Source organism: Ursus arctos, unplaced genomic scaffold (assembly GCF_023065955.2).
Source record: "Ursus arctos isolate Adak ecotype North America unplaced genomic scaffold, UrsArc2.0 scaffold_8, whole genome shotgun sequence".
In the NCBI taxonomy this organism is placed as follows: Eukaryota; Metazoa; Chordata; class Mammalia; order Carnivora; family Ursidae; genus Ursus; species Ursus arctos.
Genome location: NW_026623100.1, coordinates 43,350,971 through 43,367,759, shown reverse-complemented (window position 1 = coordinate 43,367,759; position 16,789 = coordinate 43,350,971). Strand labels below are relative to the sequence as shown.

Sequence of the window (16,789 nt, the reverse complement as noted above, 5' to 3'; positions counted from 1 at the left end):
ATAAGATGCTGTTGGGTAAAGGAAGAGGAATGATAGGCCCTTACTTGTTGGTTCAGACGTTACTTATAAATGAACCTCTGAAGCTTCTGACCATTTGTGGTCATTAAGGAGCCCATGACATTTTCTAAAACGGAAAACCATTCACCATGCTCCTTTGCTCTGTTCCAATTATAGATAACTGTGTGCCTCTGAGCTAACTTCGCTCTCCAGAGTTCTGCCACCATATGCTATACTTCTTTGCTTCTTGTCTTTAACTATTGCACAGCATTGCATTTCCAACAGCTGCTGAATTTTTCCCTAGAGGGACTTCATTTCAGACAGAGCCCAATGATTACTCCACATTTCCAAGTGTGTAGAAATCCTATAAAATGACGCTGGTGCTAAAGATGTTTCAGGGAAAGGCAGGAGACTGAGTTATACTTAAGGTCCCTCAGTTTTTCAGGAGGATCTGGGCTCTTACACCATATTTGTCTTATCTCAACTTCTAGAGCAAAGGTTGGCCTGCTTTCCTGTGAAGGGGCAGGTAGTATATATTTTAGTCTTTGCAGCCAGTTGATCTCTTCTGTGGCTACTCAACTCTGCCATTGCAACACAAGAGCTGACAATACAACTTGATTTACATAAAGTCTGGCAGAGAGCCAGATCGCGGCCACAGGTAGTAGTTTGCAGGCACCTGTTGTATATGGTTTCATCAGGATTTTAGTCTGATATTATTCCACTCAATGTCACTCTGTTGCAGTGCTACTGCAATTCCCCGGCTGTTTCAGGCTCCATTCACGCATTGCTTCCTTATGGCTGAGCATCTGCTGGACCCACCTGCTTAAGAAACTGAGGAAGTTAGAGATGGCCACAAAGAGCTCCCAAGTGGCCAGTATGACTGGTATTATTTGACCAAGCTGACTTCTCCCTTTGCCTCTTGCTCTGCTAGAAAACACAGGTTATCTCAATGGTCTCTAAGCAATTCCTTTTGTAGCAGAAGCTTTGAGGCAGGGAGTTAAGAGGAAAGGTTAGATGGAAGTGTAAAAGTTGTTGGCTTTTCTCCCAAATTTTGGGAATTAGGAGGATATCTGGCTAGGTTGCCTGACCTGTTTGACATAGGTGCTCTAAACTAAACCCCAAATCTTGGTATTTCTCCCTAATTTGGCAAAAACAAACAAACAAGCAAACAACAACAAAAAACAAAACAGAAAAACAAAACAAAAACAAACAAAAAAATTGAGGGTACTTCCACCGACAGCTAAACACACAGAGAATGTACCCAAAGAGCACCAGGCAAGCACGTTGCTATGGTGATATGCAGACACAATGACTAGTTGATCAGTCACAAGCGATCCACTTTCAACCCATAGTTATTATGGCATCTATGGATACAGCCTCAGGGCCACATTGATCTAAGCCTGCAGATTTCAAAGGAGGGGCTGAGGGAAATCTGCTCAGTGAGGCGTGCTTCATTAGTGCTGACTTCTTCCTGCCCCTGCAGCTCTTTGCCCCCCCACCCCCAGCTCAACTGCCCAGCCCTCCTGGCTTGCCATGACCAGAGGTGCTTTTCAGCTTTTCAGTCACCCTCTTTACACAGTTGTAATTTAGAGCACAGCTATTTAAGGCAGCCTAATCCTTGCTAAAATTAAAGGAATCTTAAAAATATAGAAGTCCCGCCCTTAACAGTTAAGGTGACAAACTAGGGAACTGTGGAATGCTGAAGGAGGGGCTGAGAGCGGTTATCCACCCAAACTTCTCACAAGCACCTGCGTTTGGGTCAGATGGAAAATCCCCTCTGAACACCAAAGTCTTCAGGGCAAATAGTTCTCCTTTAAACCTGGAACACTCCGGCATAATCCATTCAACTGTTTCCCACTGAATATTCCAGGCAGGTCTGCTAGTCTCCTGATATGCACTTAATCAGATATCCCCAAGCTAAAATGAAAGTCCTTTACTTTTTTGCCCCTTATAATTAATTAGGAAAATAATTATCAGAATCTCATGCATGGTTCAGTGTCTTGCATTTGCCTGGACACAAATATAGATGGCTAAAGGAAGGAATAAAATGGTGATTATATTAAACAGGAAGCCTATTATTATGATTATTATTGAGAATCTCAAGACTCATTATTAATTAATATTTACCTGACACTTGTCCTATTAGGGGAATTTTAATAAAAGCTATAAACTAAGACCGAAGTGTATCAACTTCAACAACGGCAGTCATTAAAAGGACAGGCTTCAGAGTCAGCCCACTTAGGTTTTCTAACTTAGGAATTCTGTATCAGTAAGAAATTTAATTTTAATGCTGGGACTTCAATACGCTACTCCGAAGGAAAAAAAATATTTTGCTAGTGATGCCCCCTCCACAGAACTGTTGTAGGAACAGCAGGTTAAGTGTTAAGGAAAGAATGGACACTAAACAAATAAACAGTTTCAGTGGGCAGCTTTGGTTTTTTTATCTCTGTACATAACCATGTACAAATGAGAGCAATGGCTCAGTTGACCACGAGAGTTGGTAATTTCAGGTATCTCAGTGACAACACAGCATCAGCTGCTCAGGTCCTAAGCCTCTCCACGCAGCACGCAGAGCTATGGGAAGGCAAGCCAACTGACAGTGAAGCTAGGAATTCATACGCAGTAATATTCACTCTGTAAATCTTTGGAACTCTAAATAGAGTTCTTTCCTGAACTTTTATCTGGGTCTTAAACATAGGCAAAGTAAAAACAAACAAAACAAAACCTATCAGTTTTGCCAAAAAAACAAAAACAAAAACAAAAAAACCCCACCAATATCAATAATCGATAATTACAAAATCACTGATCTTAATTTCTTTTTTTTTTTTTTTTTTTTTAAAGATTTTATTTATTTATTCAACAGAGAGAGAGAGACAGCCAGCGAGAGAGGGAACACAAGCAGGGGGAGTGGGAGAGGAAGAAGCAGGCTCACAGCGGAAGAGCCTGATGTGGGGCTCGATCCCGGATCGCCGGGATCACGCCCTGAGCTGAAGGCAGACGCTTAACCGCTGTGCCACCCAGGCGCCCCACTGATCTTAATTTCTAACAACTAAAATTACTGGGTGAAGGGATGAGTTCCAATCTCTAAATTGGAGGCTGATGGAGGGGTCTTAAGGAAGTTGAGTAAAAACCTTTTGCCCTGGGGTAAAAATCTCTGAGGTACCTTTTACCTCTAAGAGTCTATGAACCATAACTACTGAATCCATATTTCCTTTTTCAGAGATAGTTAAGAAGCAAGTTCATAAAATATTACTGCTTTTCTTTCCAGTCTCTCCTTCTCCCCAATTCCTACCTCACAATTTTTGGGGTAACTGGCAATCTTTGTACACATGTAATATAAAATCATTATTCAACTTTTAAAATAAACATTTAAAGATACTGTATCTTTTTTCATGAAGTTAAAGATGTGACTTTTTTCTCCCTGTGTTTGGGGGACATTCCTTGTTGAGACGATTACATTTCTTAGCATTTTTTTTTTTTCCTGTATATGAAAGAAATTTTCCATTCCCCAGCCTGACAAAAATACCTGTTCTGGGTACAGTTTCCTGAAATGTGGCACCATATGTGCATCAGTAAACATTATGTGTAGAGTAAATTAAACTGAGCCTTATAATTAGGCAGTAAGGAAATTACCGTAGACCTGAAAGAGTAAATCAGCAGTATTAAAATGCTCTCCATTTTCTCTGAAGCACTTCAGAGTGCCATAAAAAGCCCATGTCACTGTGATAAATATTGCGAAGAAACGCATTTGGAGCAAGACAACCTAAAAGACACCACAATTCAAATAGGTCTTCAAATCTGGAGTCTAAGGTGTCATCTCATAAAATTTAAAAGTCAGCCCTTTTGCCACTAATGCAGGGGGAAAAAAAGAAAGCCACCTGACGTTGAGACTTTCGGGGGGAACTTTCTCATACAGCAGGTGCAGTAAGACTTTAATAGATAGAAACTCTGGAGCAGAGCCAAGACTGAGGAAAGACTCACCCATCATAAACAAAATAGCAACACTGTAAATAAAGACAGGATCGGTGCTGCTGTTTTCTTCCAGCTTCTGGTAACTGCCCTGTTACTGATCCCATTTTTATTTACAGTATTGATAATTTGCTCATAATGGATTTTTTTTGCATTAATTTCTATTTTCTAAAATACTATAAGAATAATATTTATCTTGATTACCAAGTTTTTTGGTGTTCCCTAAAATTTTGTACCTGAGGCTAGTGCCTCACTTGCCCTGGCTTTGTCTTGGCCCTGCGCATGGCACAGTGAGCAATCGGACGGACCATCCATCTCTAATCTTGGTCCATGAGGAGAGGGCTCAAGCATGGATTCTCTTTCTCTCTTAACAGGTATTGTATCTGTGAAGTGGGGAGGTCTAGCAGAGGCTCTAGTAGAGGATTAGAAAGAAGTTGGAGGGCTTCACAGTCCTCAGCTACATCCCCCAACAGACTGCAATGAGGTCTGAAAGTTATCACTCTCAGAAACAAAGGCAGTGGAATTCAAACCTGCTAGAACATCACGGATTATCTGGAAAGCTTATTACGATGCAGACTTTAACGTGCCACCAGATGTACGTGAAATCAAAATCTCCGAAGACGGAGCCCTATATCTGCCTTTCAGCCAGTTCTTGAGCTGGCTTTTCTACAGCCAGCCCAGCAACAGGAAACTTCTGGACTGAGGCATAAATGCAAATAGCTACTTTATTACAGTTTAAGTGGACTTTTTAAATAAATCTAGTTGTAAAAACAATGGAACCAGAGACATGAGAATTTAGAATGGAGGGAAATTGATGACTGTGACATTTCTTGGGTGCCAAGGCTGCATACGGGGGATTCTTCCTTCTTTCAACCCCTAGTGGTATAGGCTTACTTCATTTTGGCAACTAGGATAAGTCCTGAAGAAACAAAAAATAATAACACTTGGCAATAGGCAAAGTCACATAAATAACTTAAATCTACTGCACAAAGTGTCATAATAAGGGTATTTTAAAATGCTCCAGAGCCTACTGGATAAACCCTGTTTATAGGAATTGGATAAGGTCGTGATGATAAGGTGACATTTAAACTAAGCCTTGTAGGAAAAATTGTGAATTTTCCTGGGGGGAAAAAAAGAGGGAGAGAGAGCATTCGGAAAAATTGTGAATTTTCTTGGTGAAAAAAAAAAAGAAGAAGGGAGATAGGGCATTCTAGGCAGAAGCAAGTGCAAAAGCATAAGGATGTGTGAATGCTGACTTAAATTGCTGGAGCTAGAGTGAGCTGAAAGCAGGAAGGCTGGGGTAGAGGAGAGTGGTTGTGAGACTGTGACCACCATTTTTTATGAAAAGCAATTAAGCAGTGCCAATGGGAGTGGAGAGGAAGGAAGGGACTGGACACACCTGTAGGAGTTGAAATCCCCTGGACTGAATGACTGATGGGGATTTAAACGATGATAATGGGAGGAGCTGTACAGGGCTGCAATCCTCTTGGAAAGTTAATTACAGTGGGAAGCACACAACTGTTTAGGGTGGGGGTGGGGTAAGGATTTGGCTTTCAGGTATACTGGAAATTTCATTCAGCCAAAAAAGACAAAGATTGGTCAAGGGCATAGAAAGTAAATAGATGGACATTATAAGCAGCATCCTCTTCTTCACAATCTTCTACCCAAGCAAAGAGCACTGTTGAATTCCCTCAGCCATCTTTAGTGACATTCACCGGAGCCAGGAAGGCACACAGTGATGAGATCCTAGGGCCAACGGACTGCCACCAGGGCTGGTGGCCACAGCAGGAAAGGCAGAGCCTGTAGGAAAATGACTCACTTTCTAAATTTCAGATGTATCCAGCCTCCTTGGGAAATGCGGAGATAAAGAAATATCAGCTGCCCTGATGGAAATTTCCCCTGGGAAAACTGATGGCAGCAGCCATTTCAGGTAATAAAAGATAACCTCGGCAAGGAGGGGTCAAATGGAACAGATATATTTGACCACAAGCTGGCTTCAATGATCCACTGAGTATGTTCAGTCAGAATCAAGGCAATTAGCTGCTATCATCAACTCCAGAAATACTTCAATTCAGGCCATAGTGGCGAACTCTTGTACGACACACTTTAAAATTATCTCCCTTGCAGTGACAGGTTTGGAGAAGAAATCCCAGCCTAAACATAGCCTCCAACAATGAATATGGGCCAACTTCATTTAATCAAGATAAGTGTTCTGAAATGAGTGTACTGGTAAGCTAAAACAGCATTCTTTAAAAAAAAAAAAAAATCCTTGTTTTTTAAATCATCATTGTTGAAAATCTTCCAAAATTTCCCGCTGAGGAATTTCATCCTAGACAATATGACAGAATTTTTTTTTTTTATAATCCTATAGTGGATTGTCCAGTGTCAGGGTCAAGACTCTTAATAGTATTCTCATTGCCTAGAACAGGAGAAGGTGTCAGAGATTAGACCAAATACAGATATTCTCTTCAATGTGTTTTGGGACTCAGTCATTGCTATTTATCCTTCCCCTTCCCACTTTTCCTTGACTTCCAGGGCCTGGAGAAATTAGCAGAAGAGAACAAATCAGTAGCTAAACTGCCTGATTGAGCATTTTCCTATTCACACATATGTTATAGACCCCTCAGCTCCATATAATGTGTTATTTGATCATTCAATGTTGATCAAGTAGGACTGTGATCTAGACCTGCTAGTGAGGGAGAGGTCAAGCTTGGTGGCCTACACAAGACTGTGTTAATGTGTGAGTAATCAACTATATGCTGGCTCGTAGGAATAAATTAAATCACTTCATGACTTGAACAGGTCTACTTAAGGGAGGAGCTTGTCCATGGTGATATTTTAAGAACTGTTTCCAACTGATGAAATTGTGTACTTTGAACTTCTCCTAATGAGTATTTTGCAGGAGATAAGTAAGTATGTGGTGCTCTGACATTCAGGGCAGTCATATCAGGATTTTCCTAAGGTAGGGATGGCTTGGATATATAACCCATTTTCAAGAGGCATGTCCAAAGGATGGCCTTTCACAGTGCTCTTGAGCCCTCTGCTAACTCTGTCCTTCTCCTCCTTGTCTTTTTGATTCTGATCTCTGGTGCTTCTGACACAATTTGTCTCTGTCTCTGAGTTGTCTCTGAGTCTGTATTTCAAATCCCAATTGCTGTATGATCATTCCCTGGTCTCCATATTTCTACAGCAGCAAGGCAATCTGACCTAGGGAACAACCTCTAGGGATTATGATTAGCTCTGACATAGGTTTTCAGTGTGAAGCACACAAACCTTAATACTTGGAAGAAATCAATATTTTATTTTATTTTATTTTTATTGTAGCCATATAGATAGATTCATGTCCTTATGAGGAAGAGCAGATTTAAGTCTGGAAATAAATGATTTTAAAATGTTATCTTACAATGACTCTAAAAATAATTGGCCCTGTCATGAGCAGATGTGAGAAAAAGAGTTGAATGCCTTAAAATTCCTTTTTTCTGTAAATGTTTTTGCAAAATCTATAATTCACACTTTGAGAAGCCAGCTACCTAAACATAATAGCACTTTTTAAAAAGAGGACCCAGTGAACCATAACAGCTGGAAACCTGAGAGACAATATCATAACACAACTAAGAACCATTTTTCTGATATTCACTACAGACTTTATTTTCTGTCTGTAGTATGTACATGTCACCCATCCCAAACCGTGAAGTAGTAAAAGTGCTGTTGGAAATCATAAAGCACCTCTGTGTATTTATGTGAACCTTCCTTCTTTCCCAACTGCATCCCCCAGAGTAGATTGGTATATGGGTGACCCAGTTGCATACGCTGGTTCGATGGAGGGGCAGGATGGGGAAGAGTTATGAGCAAAGACCCTATAGCCAGACTGCCTGGGTTGAAACCGTTATGTAGCCATACTCTATGTGGCCATGGGTGCGTTACTTCACTTCATATCCTCATCTGTAAAATGGGCATGATGACACCTCTTCTATCTCTTAGAGCTGGTATGAGGATTAAATGTGGTCCATTCATGGAGAGAACTTAGAAAAGTGCCTGGCATGTTTTAAAGACTCAATACATGTCACCTATAATTTAGTTTTCATTTTGTGCACAGTGATTTCAGGAGCTGCTGCTGATTACTGCCCACCTTTAGTCATATTCCTTATGTAAGTTGTCTATGGACACAGAGTCTTGATAAATACACCTTTAAACATACCATCCAACAACATTTTTTGCTTGTTTGTTTTTAAATCCTTTGTTACATAATCTATTCTATTAAGTGTTTATCCCAATGTAAAAGCATTCCATACATGATTTTTGTTGTTAGTTGAAAGTGTTTTGATTGTAATAGCAAAATTGACACTTTTGTCGAGTTGACACTTACTGAATCTCATTGCTGGAATTATTGTGATGGCTATTAAGGGTGAAGGGATAAGAATTAGCCCCTTGATTAGTCTGGGGAATGAGAGAGTTGCTAAGTTTAGCAACACCCTAACATGTTATGATTATTATTTATTAGCTTCTCATAGGGAAACATTTGGGTCCCCATTTGCTTATCAACTTGGGGAAAAAAAGACTAATAACAGGACCAAAATAATAACCAGGATAGACCAGCATCCCTATAAGCTTAGAGAAAGTCAAGAGGCCATCCCAGAATAGTTCACAGGTGGCGCACAGAAGGAGGACATTGAAGAGCAGCTGGAAGACACAGACTGGGTCCTCTCTAAGGGATGGGTAGACCATGTGGGCTACTAGGTACCCAGGCGGGAAGCAGCCAAAAGCTTTTGTTTTTATAATGGTATGATTCCTGAATCACAGCAGTGACAATAGCTCAGACATGGGCATACTGTGCCTGCAGCTCTAAAATTAAAACATAATGCTTAAAGCTGGCAGTTATGTTCCCCTAAATCCATTTTTAATTCCAAACAAAATACTCTTAAGAGGATTCTGCTCTACCACTGCCCACTCTCATGGGTTTAATTGGTAAGATGGTTCCAAGCCAATCAATTTTAAATAACACCCTGGGGTTGCTGCAACCTTTTTCATAATTTATGGCTCCCCATTTCTTTGGGATATACTGTCTAAAGAGAGGGGATCCACTTACTTGAAAATCCTACTTAAACAGAAATCCTTTTTATTCAATTACTCTTGATTTTTTTCAAGTACCTACAAATTTAAGTCTACTTTTTTTTTTCAATTAGAGAAATCCAGGATAATGGTCACGATTGACTATTTCTTTTTAATTTGGTGACTAGAACTTCACAAGACTCCAGGGTCACCCTTCTGAAGGACACTCCCCAACCTTAGGGCTACGAGGAAGAAACAAGAAACTGAGAGTGGAAACTTACGGAAAGTCACTAGAAATGTTTTTCTTGGCTTTCAGCTTTTTTTTTCCCATTGTGATTTGATTGCTCTAAATATTGTGTATAGGATTACATGGGTACAGGGAAGTGGACATGGACACTGGAGGGTTCCCAATTAAAATCTCTTCCAATAAGGCTTGTCAGTAATGGAAAGAACAGAAAGTGTTTCAGCCACAGGAAAACATTCACATTCATATTTCAGCCACAGGAAAGCGTTCACGGGGCCACATTACCTTGCTGCTATCAGATACTCAGACAAAACTTTCTTAATCCAATTAACTAGCTACCCAAACCTAAGATGAAGGTCGACCTGAGCCAAGTTCATCAGAGTTGTTGCTTGTTCCATTTGCATAAGTGCTAGGTAGCTTCTGTTTAGATCAGAGAAGCTTTTGTACCACTACAGGTGTACATGGAGAAACAGAAGAGATGGAAAGAAAGACAAAAATATCCCAACATATGGATAGGGATGGAACTGACAGATGGGAACCATCTTAGTTCTAGAAAGGCAAATTGGGAAAGAGAAAGATGTTTGAACCAAATTTGGGGATGTGGTGTGAAATTATGCCATAACTTTTGGATCTTAATATCATGAAACAATTCTCTTTTTCCTTATTCCTCTCAATCTTTGGGAAAGGTGAGCAGAAAAATAATTCTTTTATGCATGGAAAGATTTCAAAGGATGACATACTCCTTCCACTGCCATCCTAAAAGAAGCTCTCCAAGGAACTTGTCACCAAAACATTTCAACTTTTACCATAAATTCCATCTACAAATTTCACCACTATCCTCAGTTAAAAAGAGTAAACCCTTTTCTGAGAATTTTAACACCAGAGTAAAAGTAACTTTATCCATTCCTTCTTAGTAAGACATAAAAAGTTGCTATGATAGGTCCATAAGCTCAGAGAGCTGAGGTTGCCGGCTCCTAAATGTAACAGAATGGTCTCTACTAAAACCAAGAGATTGAGGAGGTGAGAAGACTCAGTTCACAAATTTTGCCTGGTTGACAATCTAGCCAAAGAAAGGGCCTAAAGAAGATGTACTCCCGTTCCTTCAAAATCTGCAATTATCAAGCGTTAGAACCTGTGGCGTAGGAAATAAATGCAGATTTCTTTTGCACTCATTCAATCTTCTACAGCTTACAGATAGCTTACAGATTTGATTTGGCTCCCTACTGTTATATATAAGAAATGAAGACCAAGAGATGGCAGATTCATAGTTAGTCACACAGCCAGTTCAGTGGCAAAGCTGGAATTAAAACCCTGGACTCCGGACACCTGATTCAATGTTTCCCATTAACCCCAGTCCCAGTTCCTACTACCCATATTATTTCGTATCAGATGGGGATTTGAATGAAGAGATGGTCTAAGAGGGCAAAGAGCTAGATCTGGCCAAATATCTGTTTAGTATAGGAGAATGTTTTATTCTCCCTCATTTTAAGGTAAGATAAAAAGCAAATGCTTCCCCCACAAAGACTTGTTAGCTATGTAAACTTGAGTCTTCATATTCCAGAACTAACTGCGATTTTTCTGGAGGACATTAGCTCAAACATGCCTACAACCTACAGGTGATAGCCTGAAGGAAGCCCAGAAGCTTCCCAGTAGTAATTAGAAGGGGTGTCTTCCTCTCATTCAAACTACTTCTAACATGCTCCTTGGTCATTCTTCCCTAGGCACCTTGCTAGTCCTGTCTGTATTTGACATGTAAGAGTAGCGAGTGCTAGATGCAGTCATGCCAGTCTAGCTGTTCCAGCTGCACAAAGTAAGGCTGTTTCTGCCTCAGAGAAGTGGTCGGTTCTAGCTGACTAACGTAATCAACACTTAATGAATGAGATGGATATATGCAAAAGCTACCGGTAGGAGACAGGATGCCTCTCAGGCAGAAATCAAGAGGGGATTTTATTGTAACTTAATGGATGGTATAACTCTTCTAGAAAGAACACTACCAAAGAAAGTGGAGCTCACCACGGAAACAAATAAAATAAGGGTTACAAGACAATAGGGTTACCAGTGTTGATATAGCACTTTCAAGATAAAATGGCGCCCCGGCCGGAGATTTATTTTTCATCCCCAAGAATAGACCTGTCAAACTAATGATACCATGAGCCATTCAAATCATCCAACTAACTTGCCTTGTTTCGGTCCCCAGTTTCTCAAAGAACCATCTGATAAGCAAACATTCCCCTGGTGACTTGGATCCCCAAAAGGAATACACAGGGTCAGAGACATCAATTAGCCCATCAGATTAAGAGTTGTGTTTCTCATTAGCCATCAGCATTCTCATTTATTCATTTCAGGCCTTTGGAGTTGTGGTAAGTAAGAACCAGCAGAAATCAGAGATTGGTTCTTTGTATACCTGGATCTGGAAAACCGAAAAACAGGTACAGAAGGTAGTGAATTCATCAAGTCTCTATCTGGGCAGATTGTTTCTGGGCAGTGAGCGTGCTGCCTCTTCACAGGGTGTTACCACACCCCCTGAGGCTGGCGCAACTGTCTGCTCAGCAGACTCTCCCTTGTTGATGAAATGCTTCTGTGTATTTGCAGACGCTCTGAGGAACAGCAATCTGAACGTCAGCTCTTAGAAGGCACCCTGCGAAAGGACATTCTTCGAAACCACCACTCAGTACCATGCACTTAAAACAGAAACAAAAACAGTACCTGTCTCCTTAGGTCTCTTGTTTTCTTGGTCATCTTATCAATTGCAATGTTTAAAGGATCTCCTTTTTCTTTTCTTCCAGTCTATTAAGAGAAGAGAAACAATCTCTGGTTTAGAAAATTCAATGTTAGAGACATTAAAATTAAAAAAAAAAAAATTCAGAAACACACTTGACTGGTAGAATCCAAGCAAGAGAGAAAGAGAGAGGGAGAGAGAGGAAATTCTTTTTAATACACAGCTATTATGTGTTGGTTTTCTAAACTCTAAAGTTGGTTTTCTCTGAAATAAAAATTTAAATTGCTGAAAAACAATACATTCTCAGGATAGTTTACACATATGTCCATACTCAACTTCATGCAAGTATGTTTTCTTCCCGCTCCAGACATTCGCCAATTAAGTAACCACAGGATGTTTGCTTTTGCCTTCAAATACAAATGTTTTTTGCTGTTCTCTCATGTAAGCACAGTTCTAAATAGAAAATGATTGAGATGATAAAAACTAAATTAGAAAAAAAAATTAAAATAAATCACCAGAATTCAAAATTTCATACCAATATATCCTAGGCCATATTGTAACTTCTATATCAAAGTCAAAAGAGATGCTTTACTACAAAATACAGCGTTTGTAATCTCTGTTCTGGCATGCACTGGGATGTTAAACATGATAATAAGGAACCCACAGCTTGAAATCATAAGGAAAATGTCTCTTATGACTCTAAGAGGCAGAGGTAAAGGCAAAACAAACAAACAAATCTCTTCTTTAATAAATTATTCGCTTAGAAGTTTGGAAGTTTCATTGAATAGTTTCTTTTTCTCTTTTCCTTGTTTTTTCCTTCTTTTCTTCCTTCCTTCCTTTTTTTTTTAAGGTTATAGTAAAACAATTAAACCAAATAAAATAGAATCTCCATTATCTTTTTAAAACTACAACAGGAACAACAAAATTCCCATGGATGGAAAGCTCTACATAACTTTATGGATGGCATTATCTTCCCTTTAAGAGAAAATTCTTTCCAAAGGCTTTGTCAAATCTATTAAATTATCTATCCTTTAGTGAAACACCCTACAGATTTATTATTTATGGTCCCAGTGGCAAGTCAATTCTTGTTCCATACTCAAATCTCTGTAGAGTCATACAGATCTCTATAGCAATTTGTGTATATGATGAAATGATAACAAGATAGTGTGTTTTGAGGATCCATAGAAATTGCCATTCAAGAGATTTCTAAATATTCTCTTCCAATGACAAAATCCTGTATACGTAAAGCTGATATATACACATCAGGTCCACTTACAACTAGATTTAAAGCAGTCATTTTTTCTGCAACTTGCTTAATTATTTTTTTTTCTGAACAAATGTCAGATGTATAACCCTATACAGTTTTTATTAAAAAGCCAAAACCAGAGTATATGTCTGTATATTTTTAACCATCTAAAATCTTATAAATCCCCACATCTTCTCTACTCTCTAAACTCATATTCTGACCCTTTCACATGTATATACTGACGTTTATAAATAGAAGGAGCTTAAAATAAAGTGGTACATTTTACAAAGTTAAAGTATCAGTGTACAAATAGCTCCAAGAAAAGAAAACTGTATGGAGAAGAACAATGTGCTGCATTATCTGTGGAGGGAAGCTGGTTACACAGCAAGTGTGACTTGGGTGCCCTGTCTCCATATTCAGGTATGCCGTAAGTGTAGCAGCCAAAACTGCTGCTTTTCTCTTTAGCTTTCTCCTTGCAAACAGGATGTCTGCCATTAAAATATGAGAAGGTCTAGGCTATGATCATTCTGAGAACCAGATTTCCTATGTCCTTTCCATTTATGACAGTAATAAAACCTTACTTTGAAAAAACTAACAGTTACGAGTTTGGTTTAAAATGTGGCTATGAGAGAAGGAAACTGGATCACTGAACTTTTCAATGTAAAAAAACAAAAAAATCAAGACAGTGTGAATACACAAAATGATTACTAAAAAAAGAAAAAAAACAAAAAACTAAGTGTTAGACACTGGGATCTTTTCTTCCTGCCAGTGGCATCTCATTATTGCCATTTGAGAAATGAAAAAATAAAACCAGAACAGGCCTGTGATTAGGGAGAGGGCTATAAGGCACTGGCCTCAGATATGACATTTATGGGGGTACCAAAGAACTCAGTAATCAAGATATATATTATTTTAATGCAGTATTTTCAAAAATCAAATTAATGCAAATAAATCCATGTTCAACAAGATACCAACATTTTAAACAAAAACAGGATGCCACAGGGCAAGGATTAGGGTAAGGCAAGTGAAGTGACTCATGTAGGTCAGATATTTCTTAATTTTAAATTTAAGAAAATCGGGGATGGGGATGAAGGAGCGCACTTGTCATCAGGTATTGTATGGAAGTGCTGAATCACTACATTGTACACTTGAAACTAATATTACAGTGTATGCTAACTACCTGGTATTTAAATAAAAACTAAAAAAAAAAGAAAACTGAGGAATGCATGTATACTAAAAAGAGATTAAATCACGGTTTACCTACAATTCAAATTTAACTGAGTTCCTGTATTATCCTGCGCTAGATCAGGCAACTTTACCCGCAGGGGTAATAGTGACGCTCAAGATTGTAACTGGGGCTGTTAACGGACACAGGTGGGAAGGCTCCATTGTCTCATTCTGTGAAAAGAAGGGCAACATGGGATTCTTTATCCCATTTGGGATCAATAATCTGTAACTGCAAAGCATATGTTCATTAGATGGGAAGCATAATTTTGGTCACTTTGAGAAGCTCACAAAAAGTGAGATCTATGACCCTCATGCTCAAGGAGCTCCTAATTCAGGTGAGTAAACCAGAACATGAAATTAAGACCACTAACAACTATGCAGAGAGACTAACACTCTAACAGGCTAAATTAGTTGCTCAGAAGAGGGAGATGTTGCATTTGGGAAGTCAAGTAATCTCACAGAAGAGTGGGCGAATTTAGCGACACAGGAAGTCCTGGGTAAGATCTGAATAGGAAAGAGGGAGGTACTTGAAGGGCGGGCAGGGTGGAAAAAGGAAGACACCCAGGCAAGAAGCAGCAAGGCGGGTTCTAGGAGGACAGTGAGTGGAACGGTACAGGCTTTTCTCTAGGATGTGAAGGGACAGGTTTGACAAATTGGAGAGACAAGCTACTGTTATAAGAGCTTCTCTATTGTGTGGTTACTGCCGACTATATTTTGATCTGCAAACTCAGAGGATCTTTGGTGACATTAGCATTCCATGTCACTGTGTTGTCAGGATTCTGCTTATGTAATATTTGCAATCCTGGGTTTCTTCAGCTTCTCAGTTTTTGGCTAAAGACAACCAAAAAAATGCAGATGACTTAGGTGCCATATTTGTTCTATTTAGAAAGGCTGGATAATGGTAAAGCAAGGACTAGAACTTTGGAAATTTTGGCTACCAGCTGAAGTTGTTAATGCATTGGCCCTTTGTTGGCTCTAATTTCTTTAAATAAGGTATGTATGCAGGAATAATGGTGGTAGATCCTTAATGCTCAGATTAACACAGCAAATGGGGACTAGCAAACCATCACTTCATGCTTTTCTGGGCTCTAATTAGGTTGGCATTTGGACATACTTTTAAAATTATCAGCTTAAATTGAACAGGAAGCCAATCACTGAGACAAAAAAAAAAAAAAAAAAAAGTATCGCCTCCTAGTGGCAATCATCCATTAGTAGGCTCTGTGATCTTGGACTACCAATTTGCCCATTTTTTATGTCTGAGTTTTCTCATGAACACAATGGATAGTATAATATATGCCCTGTCTTTTCACCAGGGACAATCAATCGTGATGTCAATGTGCTGGAAAAAAAAAACACATTAACAGTATTCAGAGTAATTAGGAAAGCATTTTTGCAGTGGAAAAAAATGAGAGAATTGATTTGGAAGCTATGTAGAAACTATTTTTGGGTTACCCGGAGTTCTGCTTTCTCTACTCATGCAGACAATATATGAATGAAAATTTTGCTAAAAACGAGAAGCCCTACAGGAAAAGTTCTCTTTAAGGAAGGAATATTTGGGACAGTTCATTTTAAATAGAGAACTAATATGAGATATTTCTAAGAGATGAAATAAGGGGCAGAAACTCCAGATAAATGTCTTTTCCATAACAGGTTCTTAGATATATTTGTTAAATAACTAAGGATTTGATCGTCTAAAGCAAATTCTAGTTCGTAGGGAATCAACTAGAAGCCTCACCCAGCTCTCCCTCCCTCACCCTCCAAGCTCTATAAACTAAAAATAGTTTAACAAACTGAAGTGAAAGGAGACCTAAGTGTTCATTTTGACAGCATCGCCTAATAATAAAACAAAAGTGTGTTGTCTTAAGTCAGTCATTCACTTACTCCCTGCCTTTGCTAAAGAGAAGAAAACAAAACCAATCATAACCACTCTCTGCCAATAGCTATCTAAATAATCTGGCAAGTTCTCTAGACCCTTCACCTATCATCTGTCCAACAGAGGGGCCAGAGACAAGTTACAGAACCAGGAAATGTGAGAGCCCGAGAAACCATAAAGAATATATCCCTCGTTACTGGGAAGCTCTCATTGCCCTGCAGAGGGCTGGAGCGGGGGGGGGGGGGGGGGGGGGTGACAAGCAGCTGGGGCTTTCTGATCTCTAAAATGTGACTAATGCTTTCTCTGTGGTATTGCCGTGAACAGTAAGAGAAATAGAATTTTTTAGAGTTAGCACAGCCCCTAACCCAGCAGAGGTAACTCGATCAGTGTTAGTTTCCTCTCCTCCCTCACCCCATGGGTCCCCTCAAAGCTGAGGACAACAACGTCCAAAGAGATGAACTGATT

At 39.4% G+C, this 16,789-nt stretch overlaps 1 protein-coding gene across 4 annotated transcripts in view; it reads right to left on the bottom strand.

The window, feature by feature from the left end:
- CTNNA2 (catenin alpha 2) overlaps positions 1 to 16,789 on the bottom strand; it is a 953,020-nt gene that overhangs the window by 260,386 nt on the left and 675,845 nt on the right. For 3 of the 4 annotated variants that reach the window (XM_044379740.1, XM_026481889.2, XM_044379750.1), the window contains exon 7: positions 11,966 to 12,046. In XM_044379740.1, coding sequence (XP_044235675.1) covers positions 11,966 to 12,046 — 81 coding nt within the window. The remainder of the gene's footprint in view (positions 1 to 11,965; positions 12,047 to 16,789) is intronic. The other variant, XM_044379734.1, reaches the window with a different exon arrangement.